This window comes from Catharus ustulatus, chromosome 1 (genome assembly GCF_009819885.2).
Source record: "Catharus ustulatus isolate bCatUst1 chromosome 1, bCatUst1.pri.v2, whole genome shotgun sequence".
NCBI lineage: Eukaryota > Metazoa > Chordata > Aves > Passeriformes > Turdidae > Catharus > Catharus ustulatus.
The window spans coordinates 1103126-1121256 of record NC_046221.1 but is presented as its reverse complement, the minus strand read 5'-3'; the positions used below and the strand labels follow the sequence as shown (position 1 = coordinate 1121256).

General features: G+C 49.0%; 1 protein-coding gene across 2 annotated transcripts in view; it reads right to left on the bottom strand.

Annotated features, from left to right (window-relative positions):
* Positions 1-192: 192 nt before the first annotated feature.
* Positions 193-18131, bottom strand: part of KIF9 (kinesin family member 9) — an 18626-nt gene continuing 687 nt past the window's right edge. Inside the window, exons 2-23 of one of the 2 annotated variants that reach the window (XM_033062856.1) lie at positions 17947-18024; positions 17385-17524; positions 16601-16688; positions 15869-16034; positions 15631-15737; positions 14593-14817; positions 13572-13655; positions 13355-13447; positions 12679-12826; positions 11933-11997; positions 11219-11296; positions 10109-10177; positions 9388-9489; positions 9040-9095; positions 8555-8699; positions 7709-7824; positions 6953-7117; positions 4406-4620; positions 3848-4027; positions 2340-2455; positions 1539-1643; positions 193-838 (exon numbers count right to left, since the gene is read on the bottom strand). In XM_033062856.1, the coding sequence (XP_032918747.1) occupies positions 731-838; positions 1539-1643; positions 2340-2455; positions 3848-4027; positions 4406-4620; positions 6953-7117; positions 7709-7824; positions 8555-8699; positions 9040-9095; positions 9388-9489; positions 10109-10177; positions 11219-11296; positions 11933-11997; positions 12679-12826; positions 13355-13447; positions 13572-13655; positions 14593-14817; positions 15631-15737; positions 15869-16034; positions 16601-16688; positions 17385-17524; positions 17947-18024 (2649 nt within the window). In that variant the 3' untranslated portion in view covers positions 193-730. Of the gene's footprint in view, positions 839-1538; positions 1644-2339; positions 2456-3847; positions 4028-4405; positions 4621-6952; positions 7118-7708; positions 7825-8554; positions 8700-9039; positions 9096-9387; positions 9490-10108; positions 10178-11218; positions 11297-11932; positions 11998-12678; positions 12827-13354; positions 13448-13571; positions 13656-14592; positions 14818-15630; positions 15738-15868; positions 16035-16600; positions 16689-17384; positions 17525-17946; positions 18025-18131 lie in introns of those variants that run through there. The other variant, XM_033062863.1, reaches the window with a different exon arrangement.

The following is an 18131-nucleotide window of genomic DNA, read 5'->3' as shown; positions in this document are numbered from 1 at the left end:
CTCCTTCCAGCTTCCCAAACAGTTTTGAGGGAGCTGGAAGGGCTCATCCTGGAGAAGAGGAGGCTCAGGTGGCACCTTCTGGCTCCCTGCAATTCCCTGGAAGAAGGCTGGAGCTTCCAGGTGACAGGACAAGAGGGAAGGGCCTCGATATTGGGAAAATTCCTTCCTGGAAAAGGCTCTTCAGCCCTGGCACAGGGTGCCCAGGGGAGAGGTGGAATCCCCATCCCTGGAGGGATTTAAAAGCCGTGTGGATGTGGCACTTGGGGAGATAGTCAGGGTTGGTCTTGACAGTGCTGAAGGATGATTGGACTTGATCTTGGAGGGCTTTTCCAACCAAAGCCATTCCATATTTCCCCAGAAATTAATCTTTGTTTCATTCCCTTCTCCAGGCAGATCCAACAGGCCAAGGCATGACTTGTTGCTCCAATGGGAACAAGCCCAGGAGAGCTGCAGCTCGAGCACCAGAGGGAATCAGGAGCAGCCTGGGTTATCCACAGCAACCTCTGTGCCATGACCCTGCCTTTTCCAGAGGCTCAGGAAAACAAGTGGTGCTGTTGGAGCTGCCTGGCTCGTGTCCTGTGCACACAGCGGGATCGATTCCCAGCAACTCCCTGCCTGCCCAAAGGTTGGGTGCTTTGTTTTCCTGCTGTTTATTTTTATTAATCTATCGTGGACGTGAGCACAAGGCACTTCCTGAGGTGGCATTCCTTCAGGAATGCTGGGATCCAGCCTATGTGTTGGGTGGGCAGGACAGGGCTTTCTTCTTCCCAGCAGCCGGGACGGGTTCGGGTTTCCTGCGCATTTTCCGGAGGGTTGCCGTGGTCCTGTTGAAGGATTGCTGGGAACAGGGAACACAAAGGGATCACTGAGCTTGGCTCAGCTCTCAGAGCACAGTTCTCACCTGGAAAAGCTTTTTTTCCTGAAAAATAAAACCAAATGCCTTCCCACACTTTCCAAGCAGTGCTGGAAAAAGCTGAGAAAATTCCAATCCCAGCAGGCTCCAAGGAGGGGACAGGAATCTCTAGGAATTCTCCAGAGCACTGAAAAGCTGCTTTTGAGATATTTTCATGGAATCCCAGAATTATTTCAGTTAAAGATTATCCCAATCCACCCCATTCCATGGACAAGGACACCTCCCACTGTCCCAGGCTGCTCCAGCCCCAATGTCCAGCCTGGCCTTGGACACTTCCAGGGATCCAGGGGTGGCCACAGCTTCTCTGGGAATTTCATTCCAGTCTCTCTCCACCCTCCCAGCCAGGAATTCCATCCCAATATCCCATCCATCCCTGCCCCCTGGCAGTGGGAAGCCATTCCTTGTGTCCTCCACTCCATCTCTTGTTTCTCTCCAGCTCTTCAGGGCCTGGAAGGGCTCTGAGATCTCTCTGAACATTCCCAGCTCTCTCTAGGTCAATTTGTTCTGGCCAGGTTGGACAGGGCTTGGAGCACCCTGGCATAGTGGAAGATGTTCCTGGTCATGGCAGGGGCTGGGACTGGATGATCCAGGTGGTCTCTTCCATCCCAGTCCATTCTGGGGTTACCTTTTGATCTGTCTTCATCCTGGCCCTGTAGAAGGACACGGAGCGCGGGCCGTCCGGCAGCACCGCCTCCTGCATCTGCTCAAACTTGTCCTGCTCATCTTCATCCTGCCAGGGAAAACATTCCCCATTCCATGAGCAAAACACACACCTGGACACCTGGGACAACCATCCCCTTTGCTGCACCAAGCAGCACCTCAGCCAGGAAAACCCTGGAAGTGAGAGATTCCCTTTTCCACACCTTGGAGGAGCAGCTTTGGGCAAAAACCTGCAAGGGTTGGGATTTTCCTGCAGGAAAAATGAACATTCCCAGCTCTCCCAGCAGCTCCAAGTCCCTGTGCTGATGGATCCAGGGCTGGGGGGGGTCTCACCTCAGAGGGGCAGAATTGCAGAACTCCCCTCTTCTGGTCACACATTTTTAGATGCAAGAATTCTGAGAAACAGGGAGTTGAACAGAAATGTGCTTTTCAGGAAAGGACTCCACTCCCCACAGTGGTGGCTCCTGCCACAGGACTGGTACTGAGCAGTGCCACAAGAGTTTGGCTGCAAACCTGGGATCCCAAAGGCTGGGAATCAGGCTCCCAAACATCCAAAATCCCAAACATTGCCCAGTTCCTGATATTCCTGATTTAGCTTCTAAACACTGAAGGGAATGTGACAGCAGGATGTAGCTTCAGATATTCCCTTTGTGCCTCACTCAGTCTCCTTCTCCTTTTTCTCCTCCTCCTTGCACAGGCTCCCTCATTCCCTCACCACCCCACACGTGGCTCCTGAGGGGAATCAGCAGAACTCAGGATAACTCACCAGGCACGTGACTCTGTTTATAGGAATCATTCCAGGTCTGATGTTCCCACCAGGCTTCAGAGCTTCCCTCACATGTTCAGGGATATAGAAGGATTCATTGTACCAGATCTCAAACTCTGTGTAGCAAAGAGGGGCAATTAATGGCTGTAATTAATGACCCAAAAGACAGCATGGATTGGTTGTCCCTGTGGAGCTCATGAGACAGGAGCTCAGAACTCCAGCATTTGGAGTTTAAACGATTGGAAAAGTGAATTTAAAGAGGCTGTTGGCTGTGCTGAGTGGCCAGAGGTGGTGGCCAGCTCTGGGGACAATCCCCTGGCCATGAGAAGGCACCACTCCTGCAGCCCCCAGAGTCCCTTTGGAATGGGCAGCACAGCTAGGGCTCAGATTTCAATCCCACCCACTCAAACACAGCCATTTGCCATCCCATAATAGGCAGTGAGAACACACAGCAGGTGGGAATTATGTCCTTATTAATCCTGGGCATTTCCCAGGCACTCCACTCCTGATCTGGGTGAATCCTGGATGTTTAAACAAACAACAAACATCTGGAGCCCCCCAAAAATGCCAAAGTCAGATCCAACAGAAAGCAGTGGCACAGTTGTGATTGGGTCCTGTTTATCCCTGGAATGATGGGAATGATTATCCCATTTCTTCCAGCGTGGGATGCTCTGATGGATCCAAGCTGTCCCCTGGCAAATGTTGCCATGTGCACAGCATCCAAATGTTTGGGAGTCTGGAATTCCTCCAGTGACTGGCAAATCCAGGGATACAGCAGGGGCAGTTTGAATCCACAGATTTCAAGGTGGAGCCCACCAGGAATTTGCAGGGATTTCCCAGGCAGAGCTGTGGCCAAGCTCTTTTTCCTGATAAGGCTCTGGAACCCAGAAATCACATAGGGACAGAGGAATTTGGAATCCAGAGGCAAAGCCCTATCCCAGGGCAATTCCTTAACCACCACCTCTAGTAAATAAAATCAAGGATGAGATCTGGGGTCAGCAGTGTAAAATTCCTTGTGGGAGGCTTTTTCTCCCATGAAAGGGTGGGACCAAGGTGTAGAGGGACATTTCCTGGGAGATAGGATCTGCAGCAATTCAAGGTTAGGTCAGAGAACCCCACCTGATTATGGATAAAATCCAGTCTGGAAGGCAACAGGAAAAAGGACAACAGAGAATGGTGATTTGGCAAGGGGCTGGAGGGACAGGACACAGGAAATGTTCCCACTGCCAGAGGAGAGGGTTAGATGGGATTTTGGGATGGAATTCCTGGCTGGGAGGGACTGGGATGGAATTCCCAGAGAAGATGTGGCTGCCCCTGGATCCCTGTGAGTGTCCAAGGGTTGGACATTGGGGCTTGGATCAGCCTGGGATAGTGGGAGGAGATTGGAACTGGACAAGCTTTAAGGTCCCTTCCAACCCAAACCATTCTGGGATTCCATGATGTTTGGGGGTGCTCCAGTGTGGATTTATCCCAGCTGAGCTGGAAGCTGATGAGCTGGTGCTCTGTACCTGAGATGAGCCTTTTCCTGCACTTATCCACGAGCTGCTGGCAGTACTGGATCTCTGCCTTCAGGTCCTGCAGCTCAGTAAAGCCAGCCTTGTGCTCCTCCTTCAGCTCTTTCAGCTTCAGGATGAGAGAAAACTCCTCCTCATCAATGATCACCTGTCCTTTCTCATCCACATATTCTCCTGGAGAGGGAGAAAAGGAAGGGAAGGTTCTGGTGAGGGTGGAGAGCAGGGACAGGGCTCTGTGACACCTGAGGGAGGGTCTGACTTGACTCCCAGGGGAAATATCCCTGGGATTGTTTAAATGGGTGTTGGAAAGGAATTCCTGGCTGGGAGGATGGGCTGGCACAGGGTGCTCAGAGAAGCTGTGGCTGTCCCTGGATCCCTGGAATTGTCCAAGACCAGGTTGGTTTTGGTTTGGAGAACCTGGGATAGTGGAAGATATGGCAGAGGTGGAGTGGGATGATCCTTAACATCCCTTCCAACCCAAACCACTCCATGGTTCTATCACCAGCCAAAATTCCTCAAAGCCCAGAGCTCCATCCCATGCTGCCTCCTCACCCTCCTGCCTCCTCTTCTGCTTCTGAGCCTCCAGAGCCTCCTTGATGGCCTCCATCTGCTGCTTGATGCGGTTGATTTTCTGTGCCACAGAGAGGCTCCTCTTCTTCCTGGAGATGAGGATCCTCTTGTTCTCCCTGAAGACGCGGTGGATGACGCGGCCAGCCTGCTTCTTGAACAGCTCAAACGCCTCGTGCTTGGATGGAGGGGACCTGGAACTGGATACAGACACAGGAGGTCACTCTGTCCTGCCCTGCAGAGTGCAATCATGGAATGGTTCAGCTTGGAAAAGCTCTCCAAGATCATGGAGTCCAACCATCCCCCAGCGGATGTTACACGGATGGGGACTCCAACCCTGCCTTGGGCAGCTGGGCCAGGACTGGACAGCCCATTCCAGGAAGGATTTTCCAAATTTCCACCTGGACAGCCCATTCCAGGAAGGATTTTCCAAATTTCCACCCTGGACAGCCCATTCCAGGAAGGAATTTTCCAAATTTTCAACCTGAGGCTGTTCCCTCTCCTTCTGTCTCTGTTCCTGGAGCAGATCCCAAATCCCCTCCAGCTGTCCCCTCCTGTCAGGGAGTTGTGCAGAGCCACAAGTTCCCCCTGAGCCTCCTTTTCTCCTTCTGAACCCCTTTCCCAGCTTCCTCAGGAATTCTTCAGCCCCTTCTCAGCTCCATTTCCTTCCCAGGACACCCTCCAGCCCCTCCAGGGGCTGCTCAGAACTGGACATTCCTGTGCCAACCCCAACACCCACTGCCCCCCAGGCTACTCCCAGAAGAAAGTTCTTCACACAGACACCACACTGCTCAGGAGATGCCTCAGAACTGAGAATTCCCTGGAAAGCCAGTCTTTCATGAGTTGAATTTTCACAAAAATAATGGATATTGTTCCTCCCTATTGTTAAACAAATGCCTTTGCTCTTCCCATGCTGCATTCCCAGCATGGATCAATCCCCTCTGCCAGCCAAACCCAAGGCTCCAAGGGTTGGCCAGCTCCACAGCTCTGCTGCCATGCCTTGGAAATCCTGCCTGTTTTCCAAGTCACAATTCCAAGAACCATTCCCAACTTTTCTGTGAAGTGGCTTTGATGGCAGCATGTCCCTGTGAACAAATTGGTTATTCCAGTATGAGCCACTCCAGGCAGAAAAAAAGGAGAATGTCACAGTGCACAGCTGCTGCTCTGTGCTGTTGAAATTCCTGGAGAGCAGAGCCCAAACAGAAAACCATGGAATGATTTGGATTGGAGAGGACCTTAAAGCTCATCTCATCCCAATGCAGGTACCCAGAAGTTTCCACATTCCTCAGTCCAAACCCAGCTCCTGCCTTCCCTGAGTGACCTCTTAAGGGCATTTTCCATCTCCTCCAGGGCTGTGTGATACTGTCCCTGTGCCAAAACGCTGGCACAGGGCTGTAAACAACATCCCCTGGGCACAGTGCCACAGCTCCAGCTCCCAGAGCCAGCTCTGAGCTGCTGGGAGTGCTCTGGGATGTGGCTCCTGCAGCTGCAGCAGCCTGTCCTGCCAGCCCTGGGAATGCCAGAGCGACACAAATCCTGTGTGGAGGGAATGGAAACCCGGTGAGGAGCTCCAGGAGGGAATTCTGCAGCAGCTTCACTGCTCTGCTGGAGCCAGAAACCACACCCTGGGCTGATTGCCAGTGTGGCCAGAAGGAAATGAGGAGGGCAGAAGGAATTCTGCCCCTCTGCCCCCTCAGGTGGGACCCCACCTGCAGAGCTGCCCTGGATCCAACAGCACCAGGACCTGGAGCTGCTGGGGAGATCCTGAGATCTGGAGCCAGGCTGGGAGAGCTGGGAATGTTCCCCTGGAGAGGAGAAGCTCCAGGGAGAGCTCAGAGCCCATGGAAGAGCCTGAAGGGATCCAGGAGAGCTGGAGAGGGACTGGGGACAAGAGATGGAGGGACAGGACACAGGGAATGGCTCCCACTGGATAGATGGGATATTGGGAAGGGATTCCTGGCTGGGATGGAATTCCCAGAGCAGCTGTGGATGCCCCTGGATCCCTGGAATGTCCAAGGCCAGATTGGACACTTGGAGCAACCTGGAACAGTGGAAGGTGTCCCTGCCATGGCAGGGGTGGAATGGGATAAACCCTAAATTCCCTTCCAACCCAAGCCAGCCTGGAATTCTGTGATTCTACTGATCCATTTCCATGACTGTGGGCATTTCTGGCTGGATCTCAGGTCTCCCTGCAGTCTTCCCACTCACCAAAGGGATGCTGCAGTTTTCAGAGATTAAAGAATCAAATGAATTTGCATAAAATAAAATTAAAATTTAAAAATTAAATTATTTGAAGTTTTTAAAAAATTCAAGAGCAACTGCTCAGGGCAGAGCTGGAAGCACAGAAGTGACCCCCACCACTGTCATTTGGAGCTCAGGGTGTTCTCACCACCACTCCTGGCCTGTATTCCCTGAAAATCTCCAAATGTCTCCCCTTTTCCTTGGAGTTGTACTCAGGGAACACAATCCAACCATTCCAGTGCAAAGCACTCTCTGGAAAAGGGGATTTACTCCCTCACTGGGAAAACCTACCTGAGCTTCTGGAAATCCTCCCCTGAAGGTGAGATTAAAACTTCTTCATCACTGTCCTGGTCATTTCCTTCCTCTTCCTCATCCTCATCCAGATTCTTGATGGGACTTTTGGGTGGTGAGAAATCATCCTGACTTGGCTCAGGAGGGCTCCCAGTTCTTTCCTTCCTGACAGGGGGGAAAGGATGAACCAGATTCATTAAATTCTTCACCAGAGGAAGCAAAACACGCTGTGGGTTTGGCTTTGCTGAGTTAAAAACTGGTGATCTGAGGTACCAGATTAGAAGAAGGTGATCCTCTACCAAAGTTTCCAGAGAAATATTCACTGACAAGGAATCAAATCAGCCTTGTTGCCATAAATCCCTGATTCTCAGAGTGGAGGAGCTGCCCTGGGTGCTGCTCTTGGGGCACCACAAGGATTGGGGACAACAGCTGGGAAAGGCCCTGAGGGGGACAGGAGGTGCCAGGGAAGAGGGGCAGGACAAGGGGAAACAGCCCCAAGCTGTGCCAAGGTGGGATATTGGGAAAATTCCTTCCCAAAAAGGCTGTCCAGCCCTGGCCCAGCTGCTCAGGACAGAGGTAGAGTCCCCATGGCTGGAGGGATTTAGGAGCCCTGTGGATGTGGCACTTGGGGACATGGTCAGGGGTGGCCTTGGCATTGCTGGGGACTCTGTGATCTTGGAGGGCTTTTCCAACCTTGATAATTCCATGATTCCACAATTATCAGAGGTAAAGGAGAGGTGTGTGTGCTTAACTCACTCATCATCCTTCTTGGCTTCCTTCTCCCCTTCAGGAATGGGGGATGTAGCATGAGTTTCAGTCTCCAGAGTCTCCTCATCCTCTTCCTGCACCAAATCCTCATCCATATCACTTTCCTGGAAGCAGGAAGGAATAATAACCCATTTGTGCACCTCATGGGAGCTGTTCAGGGCTCACCCAGCAGCTCCTCCATGCCCTGGCAGTGAAAAACTCTGAGAGGGCCCACAGGAGGATTTATGGATTAAGTGGGATTGATACACTTGGCTGCAGAAATTATAAGGATTAAAAAAGGGATCTCAGCAGAGATCATCTTCTCCAAGCCAGTGCCAGACAGGTCACTTTGGAGATTGCATTGTACAGGACAAGGGGAGGGGGCTTAAAACCAAAAGGGGCACAACTTAAATGGGATATTGGGAAGCAATTCCTGGCTGGGAGGGTGGGCAGGCACAGGGATGGAATTCCCAGAGTAGCTGTGGCTGCCCCTGGATCCCTGGAAGTGTCCAAGGCCAGATTGGATTTGGTTTGGAGCAACCCAGAATAGTGGGAGGTGTCCCTGCCCATGGAATGGGATGATCTTTAATGTTCCTTCCAACCCAAACCTTTCTGGGATTCTAATTCCCATTTCATAAATCACTCTGTGCAGATAAAGGGCCCAGTTAATCCCTCTGCTGCCAGGAATTCCTCTTTGTTAATGGTGCATCTCTGCTCTGGACACATTTTTTGGCAAACTCACCCCACTGCCATTTCTGAGTTCGATTTCAACAAGGAAAATCTGCTTTATACAATTCCCATTTTGGCAGCAAAGGAGCCAATTCCAAGGTGGATCAAGCACCAGGCATTAATTACCATGTCCTCCTGCTCCTCCTGCTCCTCCTGGGCCTCATCCAAATGCAAATCAGAACTAGAACTAGAGTCAGACTCAGCTGCCATGTCTCTCTGTCCCAGCCCATACTTTTTCCAGAGCCTGGACTCCACTTCTTCCTCCTGTTGGCTAAGGAAAAAGCAGCCCTTTAGGAACCCTGTGATCCCTGCCAAAGCCAGATTCCCAAAGAAAAACCCCTTCTGCCTGTGGTTTAATCCCTCAACACCCCTCCCATCATTCTGTCCACTCTCCTCCTCTCCTTTTCCATGATATTCCTTTAGGGCTCTTTAATATTAAAGGGTTTTGATGATTATTTTAATACTTTTAATGGGACAAACCATACTAATTCTGCTCTTGTTTGAACCTTTACTCCAGGTTGGAGGGGGTTTGGAGCAGCCTGGGATAGTGGGAGGTGTCCCTGCCCATGGGATGGAACCTTAAGGTTCCCTTCTGGAATCTCTGAACTTACCTTACAATCACTTTGAACTGTCTAAACACCTCCTGGATCTGCCTGACATTCACAATCTGAGGAAGAGAGGTACAAAGGCATTGATTTTGGTATTAATTTATAAAGGAGCTCCAAATAAATCAGTTTAAAGGGGTTTAAGATTAAGGAAAAGTCTCCTGGAGCATCCAAACAGCAAAAATGGAATGAAAACATGCAACAGACTTAACATGCAAAACAGAAATTAAATTACAATTCTGTAGTGGCTTTGGGTGAAAAACAGCCTCTTCAAAAGGCATTTTCACTGCTCCTCTCTTGAGGGAAAAGGGGATTGAAGGATTTAAGGATTTAAATCCTTTTTTCACCACGCACACTGATTTCCTTAATGACTCCTCTGAGGTATTTCTGGACTTGGGATCTGATTTCTGCTCTCTGGGCTGTAGTCAGGGGGTTGTAACTGGAGGAACGATTTGCCTAAAGAAAAAAAGATGGAAAAGTGAGAATCAGGGAGTTACAGAAAGCTGAGGGAGCCTGTGAGAATGACAGGGACACAGCTTTGGGCAGGACAAGCTGTGGTGGTTTTAAACTAAAGGAGGAGAGATTCAGGCTGGATTTAAGGAAGGAATTCCTGGCTGGGAGGGTGGCACAGGGTGGGCAGAGCAGCTGTGGCTGCCCCTGGATCCCTGGCAGTGCCCAAGGCCAGGCTGGATTTTGGGGCTGGAGCAGCTGGGACAGTGGGGGTGTCCCTGCCCTGGAATGGGATGGGCTTTGAGGTCCCTTCTAACCCAAACCATTCTGGAATTCTGTGATTCCACTGGTCTGGCAAACACCTGGAATTGCTGTGCCCATTTCTGCTTGGGATTCTCATCACCTGACTTGGCAGGAGATGGGATTTGGGAGCAAGCAACCAACCAAAGAGCTTCAAGAGTCTGGAAAAAAACCCAAAATCCAAACCTCCAGTGGCTGGGGACTGAAATTCCAACACAATCCCTCTGTGTGGGATGTTCAGAGGTTTCCCTAAGTCCCAGAGGATGGTGCTGGGAGCAGAGGGAGGGACACAACCCCACTGGACAGTGAATTCACTGCTCCTCACCAAGCAGTCATGCATGATCAGCTCTTGCTTCAGGAGATGGATCTCCTCCTCCAGAGCCTTCACTGATGCCTAACAAGGAAAAAAAAAAGTGAGAAAATTATTAAATTATATTAAGAAAAAAAAAAACCTGCTAAAAGCAGCACAAAATTGGCTGCTGGAGAATATCCCAGATCCCAGCTCCCTCAGGGCTTGCAGCAGGGAATCAGTGGCTCTGGAAATCAGTTTGATTTTCTTTTGATTAGCTCCCTACAGGACAGTTTCTGCTGGGATCTGTCTGCAGAGCCTGCCCAAGCCATCAAAGAAAGGCCACTGCTTTTTAATGGGATGATTTCCTGGTCTGGAATTGCAGGGAGCATCAAATTCCAGGCTCTGGGATATTATCCTGGAAGCCAAGCATTGTGCAGGGCTCACCTCTGCCCTGAACTCAGCAGCTCTGCCAGAAACTGGGACAAAGGAGAGATTTCCCTGGGCTGGATTTGGCTGAATTTCTCCATAACATGGAATATCTTCAAGGATTCACTATTTAAAATGTGTTTCCAGAAAGGTGAGCACAAAAATCTTGGGATTCAGGGAGAAGTGGGCACTGAACTGCTTTGAAGTGACCTCTGGAGCACAAAAGCACAAAGTTTCCTTCCAATTTTAGCTCTTCCTGTTTGGTTTTCACTCTGAAAGTGATATCCTGTGATCCCTTCCTTTAAATTATTTCCTTAATTAACCAAGTTTTCTAATTGTTCTGTTACCAGCAGCAACAGGGATAAAGCTGCAGGAGGACTGGAGATGATTTCCCTGCATGTCAGGGGAATAATTCACCATAAAATCTCTCTGTTGAGAGCTGGATCTCATCAGAAAAATGTGGGAAATGCAGAAGAAAGAATTCCCAGGAAGAAGATGCATGGCTGGGGCTCAGACCATGGAACTCTAATTAAAAACCTATAAAAAGGTTTAACATTGATCCACTTTATCACCCACCTAAAATCAGCAGTGCCAGCTTGGCTGAGGAAGGGTCATTTATGAAACTACCTCATTTTCCTCTGGTTTTTCAGGTTATGATCCTAAATGTTAATTGTAATATAATAATATTGCCCCTCCTCCAGGGCCCCCTGTCCCTACCTCTCGATAAAAAGGTTTGTTGGGGACAGGCTCTGCTGTCACCCAGTTCATCCTGGTGGCAAAACGAAGGGAGGACAGCTGGAAAACAAAGGTTTAAAGTAAATAAAAGAAATATTGGCAGAAATGTCATTCTCCTAATCTTTCTACTTAATTCCAGCAGATCCAAAAGCAGAAAAATATGAATTCTGTGAATTGTTCCAGGTAATTCCTTCCTGTTTGCTACAGATCCAGCTCACACAGGGGGATTTTCACCCATTTTATCATTTACAGGTTAAAAAACAACCTCTGGGAGGTTCCTCCTGATTCCTGCTCCAGCAAGGAGCCAGCTCTGCTGGGCAATTCCAGGGAGTCCAGGAGGTGATGCCCCATGGAAACACATTAAATAATAATAATAATAAAAATAATAAAAATTTTAAAATAATAAAAAATAATAATAAACATACAATAATAATAATAATAATAATAATAATAATAATAATAATAATAATAATAATAATAATAATAATCTCTCCAGAGCTTCAATCTGAGCAGCTCCTGCCTGCTCTGCTTCAGGCTCTCATCTAACAGGAGTCTGGGGCTGACCCTTTGGGACAAGATGAGCTCTGCAAAGTTTGGAATGAATCAGGCAGGAGGTTTCCCTGTCAAAACCCTGCAGACTGCTCCTTAAACCAAGCAGGATCAAGGCCTGGATTCTGCAGGAATTCCTCAACTCACAGTCTCTTCCAGATGCTCAGCTTCCCCATAGATGTTTGTCACCAGGACAGTGTTGCAGTTTCCCCCTAGAAAAAAAAATAATAATAAAAATAAAGCAGATAATAAAATTTGGGGTGATTTTTTTTGTTGTTTCTGTTTCTGCAGTGTATTTTATTGTGTGCTGATTCAAATAAAGGAGAGGAATCCCAGAATGGTTTGGGGTGGAAGGGACTTCAGTGATCATCATCCCTGCCACTGTTCCAGGTGCCCCAAGCCCTGTCCAGCCTTGGACATTTCCAGGGAACACCCACAGCTTCTCTGGGAATTCCAGCCCAGCCTCCCAGGCAGGAATTCCTTCCCAATATCCCACCTAAATCATCTTTCAATTTAAAGAAGCACAAAGTACACACCAGAGTGTAACTGTTGCTCCAAAGGGCACAGAAAAAGAGGCAGAGTGACAAAAAAAAGGTGAAATTTGTGTCTGGATGCAGGAAGGGAATGGGAATAAAAGCTCTGAATTGCAGGTGTTTGTAAAGGTTCTGTTTTTCAGGATAATGGATGAGCAGCTGGATCCCTGGCAGTGTCCTGGCAGATCCCTTGGATCACCCTGGGACAGTGGGAGATGTCCCTGCCATGGCAGAGGTGGAATGGATGATCCTTAAGCTCCCTTCCAACCTAAACCATTCCAGGATAAATTCCACCCTTAGGACTTGCTGTGCCCATTGAAACACCATTTTTACAGGAGCTGTTGGAGTTGCAGCTCTTACCCAGTGAGTCTTTGAGGACATGGGTGAGTTTGCTCTGCCTGAAGGGGATGTGCTCCCTCTTGGGATCAGCCAGGGCAATCACCAGCTGCTCCAGGAACGTCAGGGATTTGTTGATGTAGGAGGCCTCGATCCGGACCTGGCCCTCAGACTGCAATGGAGAGCAGCAGGAAACAGTTCTGGTCACACAGCAGGACAGGAGTGCTCCTGAGCAAGGGAAAACTCTGCAGGGCTGAGGTGGTTTGGATTCTGCTCAGTGCAGAATGTCACAGAGTCAGGGAATTGCTGAGGTTGGAAAAGATCCAGTGGAACCATCCCCTGACCGTGTCCCCAAGTGCCACATCCACAGAGATCCTAAATCCTGCCAGGAATGGGGACTCCAGCCCTGCCTGGGCAGCTGGGCCAGGCTTGGACAGCCCATTCCAGGAAGGAATTTTCCCAACATCCAACCTGAAGCTGTTCCCTCCTGTCCCTGTTTCCTGGGAGCAGATCCCAAATCCCCCTGGCTGTCCCCTCCTGTCAGGGACTTGTGCAGAGCCACAAGTTCCCCTTGAGCCTCCTTTTCTCCTTCAGAGTCCCTTTCCAGCTCCCTCAGCCTCTCCTGGTGCTCCAGCCCCTTCCCAGCTGTGTTCCCTTCCCTGTTTTTCCCAAGGGAACCTGAGGAGCTCCCATCACTCACCCCAGTCTTGCTCAGCCTCTCAGATCCTGCCAGGTCAATCAGGGTGATTTTAGATTTAAGGCATTTGTGATTTGTGTAATCTCTGGAACGACACTGAGGCAGAGAGGAAGAGGAACTGCACTTAGGAGCAGAAATACAGGAAAAAACAGACTGCAAAGATCCTCTTGGGTCCCTAGAAAGTCATTCCAGTCCATAGGAACAAGGCTGGAGCTCTCACCTCAATGAACATGGTGAAGATGCAGTGGGATCTGGAGGAATTCTTATTCAGGGAGTGCTCTCCTATCACTCTGTTGGTCTCACCCTGCCAATGGAAAGAAAATTCCAGGCTCAGCTCATGGAACTGTGGCTTTTTGAGGATAAACCTGGCAACATCAAAGAGCTCCCCAGGCTTCAAATGGCACTGAAAATTCCCACAGGTGTGATGGTCACAAATCTGAAACTCCTCCAGGAACACAAAGGGATGTTGGAAGGGGCCTTGAAGTCCATCTCATTCATCCCTGCCATGGCAGGAACACCTTCCACTACCCCAGGGTGCTCCAAACTGGCCTTGGGCGTTCCAGGGACAGCTGCTCTGGGAATTCCAGCCCAGCTAGGAATCCCTTCCCAATATTCCATCTAAATATTCTCTCTTTCATTTTGAAGCCATTCCCTGTGTCCTGTCCCTCCATCCCTTGTCCCCAGCCCCTCTCCAGCTCTCCTGGATCCCTTCAGGCCCTGCCAGGGACTCTGAGCTCTCTCTGGAGCTTTCTCCCAGCCATCATCATCCTCCTCCTACTCTTTAAAAAGGAAAAGGCAGTTCCTGCATATTCCAGAGCTCAGGACAGCACTGGGTTATTAAAAAAATGCCAGAGAAAGATTTTAAGGAAACCATTTGGCTCTGGGTGAGGATCCACTTCCTGCAGCCACATCCAATTATTTATCCCTGTTCTCCTCACCAGCTGAAGCAGCCATGAGGAAAAGAAAGATGCTGATCTCAAAAATTAAAGTTCCCTCACAAACTTCTCAGCCCCTGCTGCCCATTCCAACATTGCCATGATCATCCCAAACCATCTTTTCTTGGAGCATCCTCCAGAATCCCTGAGCCAGAGAGGTTTTCCTTGCAAAACCAAGAGTTTCCAGTTTTTCTCCTCAGGGATGATCAACAGGGATGGCTGAACCTCATTCCACCATCTCAGCCACTCCTCCTTCAGCCAGCACCCACAACCACAGGATTGAAGGGAATTTTTGGATCCTCTTGCCTCAAAAAGGAGATGCAGAGCCTCTTCCTCGTGGCTGACAGGGTGGATGGAGAGTCCCTTGACATAAACCCCCTGGGGACCATCCATGACTGTCAGCTGGTTGTCCTTGCACCCTCGGCCCAGCGCCGGCGCCAGGAGGTCAAACAAGGTTTCATTGTAGATCTCCAGGTAGGAAATTCGGACAGTGACCAGGATATTGAGGAATTCTGCAGCTGATTTGAAGATCTGCACCAAGATAAAGGGGTTGTGTCCACTCACAGGCAGGATTTTCAGTTATTTGTGGAGATATTTGTGTTGATATGAGATGTGGATGGGTGTGATATAAGTAGATGTGAGATATCAACAGGTATAAAATAGAAATAGATGTAAAATATAAATAAATACATTGAGGTGCACACAAGACATAAAATTCTGCAATATAGAGATAGATATTTATAGAGAGATAGTTCTGAACAGCTCCAAGTGCATCTAGGGGTGTGTGGGGCTAAATGTGAGCTCTGAGGACTCAGCTTGGGTTTGGATTTAATGATCTTACAGAATCATGGAATTCTGGAATGGTTTGGGTTGGAAGGGACCTTAAACCTCACCCAATTCCACCCCTGCCATAGACAGGGACACCTCCCACTGTCCCAGGCTGCTCCAAGCCCCTTCCAGCCTGGCCTTGCACAATTCCAGGGATCCAGGGGCAGCCACAGCTGCTCTGGGCACCTGTGCCAGTGTCTCTGTGCCTTAGAGGAGTTTTTAAATTATTTTATGATCACTTTTAACCTGATTTCTCAAAGGAACACTTTGGAAAACACCTCTTTTGAAGGCTCAGTGACATTTGGGGAGCAGCAACAACTTCAACAGGAACTAAAGAGGAACAACCTCTGAGAACAACAATAAAACTCCTTTATTCTTTAACCACCATCCCTGGGGTAAAATGAAGGGAAAAACCCCACATAAAACTTACTCACTGTGTTCAGACACTTTTCTATCAGCAAGAGCTGATGATAGAAGAGTGTTCTTGGTGTTCCTCCCTCCCCTTTTCCCAGGTACCTGCTGGATAGCTCTGGGGATGATGCCTCGGTTTCTGTACTCAGAGGCTGCTCCCGTCATGGTGTAGGTTTTGCCAGCCCCAGTCTGCCCATAGCACATGATGGTGCCTAAAAAAAAAAAAAATCCAAAAAACAAAAGGACAAACTCAGGAGGGAGCCTCCAACAGAGCAGCAAATGGTTCTCAGCTCAAATCCAATCTCTTGTAAAGATCAAAAGAAGGATAATTGCAGTAAATCACCGTTGTAGCCCTGCAAAGCTTTGGACACCAAGTCCTTTGCCACGGCCTCATAAACCATTTCCTGGGAGGCGTTGTGGAGGAGCCCATCCAGCTTGAAGGACCAGTCAGTCTGAGTGTTATTCACAATTCCTCCCCTGGGACTCTTTCTGATGTAGATATCGATGCTCTGCAACCCAAAAAGAGAGGGAGATCCACTCAGCAGCCCTGAGGGGTTTCAGCGATTGAGGAGCTGGGATTAAGTTGAAAAGGGAGCACAGGGTTATTTTACTGCCTTGGATGGTTCTAGATGTGCTAAAAATATCTGGTAATGCCCTCAAATTTCTGGTGATAAATATTATAAATAAAAGGAAATGTGGTTAAGCTCATCTGTTTAACTTTCAGTGATTTTGTGCCTCGGGGAAATTCTTAATTAAGGAAGAGAAGGCAAAGGGAGGAATTTGCATAAGAGGGGATGGAAATAGACTGTGCCAAACTGTGGTTAGCACTGGGAATTCCTCATGGATCAGCCAGTCCCAGTCCTTTGGAGGATTTTCCTGGTGATTATACCACAGGAATTACATTTTCCATCCTCACACTTGCTGTGACAAAACCACTGCCAAGCAGGAACACACAAACCAACACTCCCCAAACCCTTATCCACGGCCTCAAGGGCTGGAAAAAATCCTGCCTTTCCACTGGAAAAGCTGAAATCAAACTCCAAACCTTTCCTGCTTCCAATTTCTTTCACTCTACCTTGTTGTCTGACCCAAGCTTGATCATATCTTGGGCAAAATGAGAGGTTGGCTTGACCCGCACGAACGCCAGGACGCGCTTTGGTGATCTGAGGAGAGAGGCAAAAAAGAGGAAAAGAAGAACCTTGCATTCCCTAAACTGAAATTTATATTATTTGTCAGCAAAAGGTGAGGCAGAGGAGTCAAAAATTCAAAATAAAGTGTTGGCAATCATCCAGCTGCAGTTTTTATTCCACATTAAAAGCAACTGTAGGCAAAGAGTTGCTGAAATTTCTGTCCAGCCTTGCCCTGCTTGGAAAAGTGAGGATGTGGAATGAGAAGGGTCAGAGTGATCCTGATTTCCTGATTTCCTCATGTGTTCCAGGCTCAGGAGTGTTGGTAACACCAATTTTCCTCCTCCCAGCCTTGGAAAGCAAAACATTTGCAGGAATGGGAGAGGGATTTTCTTTTGCCACAGGCAGCCTTTTTAGAAATAACTGGAATTCCCAATAAACAGCTGATTTTCAATTTCCTGGAGGAAATTTCCATAGGCTGGAGGAGCTGCTGAGTAAAACCCACACGAGGAAGGCTCAGGGATGATCCAGCTGCTAAAGCCACATGCACTGAGGAATTTTAAATCCCTGGAAATGTGGAGATCCCAAGTTTTCCCTCAAACACTTCCTCCAGACAGCCTGTGCTCAGTAACTGTGCTATAACTAGTAGTCAACTTCTAGTTTGGGACAAAATCTTTGGGATTTCTGGTGCATTCAGGATTGATCTCAACCAGGGGAACATTTAGGGGATACCTGGGGCTGTGACCCTCGTGTTCTGTATCAGAGAGCAGTGAGGAAATGATGCTCTCCTGCTCCTCATCCTTCTGCTTCTCCTGCTCCTGCTCCTCCTCCTGGTCCTGCTCTTGTTTTTGTTCCTGCTCCTGTTCCTGGTCCTGGAATTTCACAGAGGTCACAGAAAAAAAACCCAGTGTTGGAGCAGTTGGGAATTATTTCTCCAAAGCAAGAAAAACAGCAGGGAAAGAAGGAAGGGAAAATATTTTGTGGAAAAAGCTCCACTAGGAATCAGAGAGAGAACAAATCCTAAATCAGTGGTGTTTTCCTTGTTGCAAAATGCCCTTTGTGGGGCTTTGGAAGGTGAGGACAAAAGCAATTATTGCTGGGAGTGGTTATGAACACAAGGAGCTGGGAAGGAATTCCCAGAGAAGCTGTGGCTGCCCTGGATCCCTGGAAGTGTCCAAGGCCAGGCTGGACACTGGGGTCAGGGAGATGTCCCTGCCCATGGCACTGGGTGGGATTTAAGGTCCTTTCCCACCCAAACCATTCCAGGATTCTGTCTGGGCCCAGCTGGAATTACCGTTTGTTCGCTCTCTGCTTTGGATACAGAACTTTCACTCTGTTCCAGCCCCTCCAAATTCGCCTGCTCGTCTTCCTCCTGCCAGGGAAAAACAGCCCCAGCCCCACATGAAAAACTCCTCTGGAGACACAGGGGGCATCTCCAAAGTCTTGAGAGTGGGAGGTTCCCCGTCCCACACCTCAGCA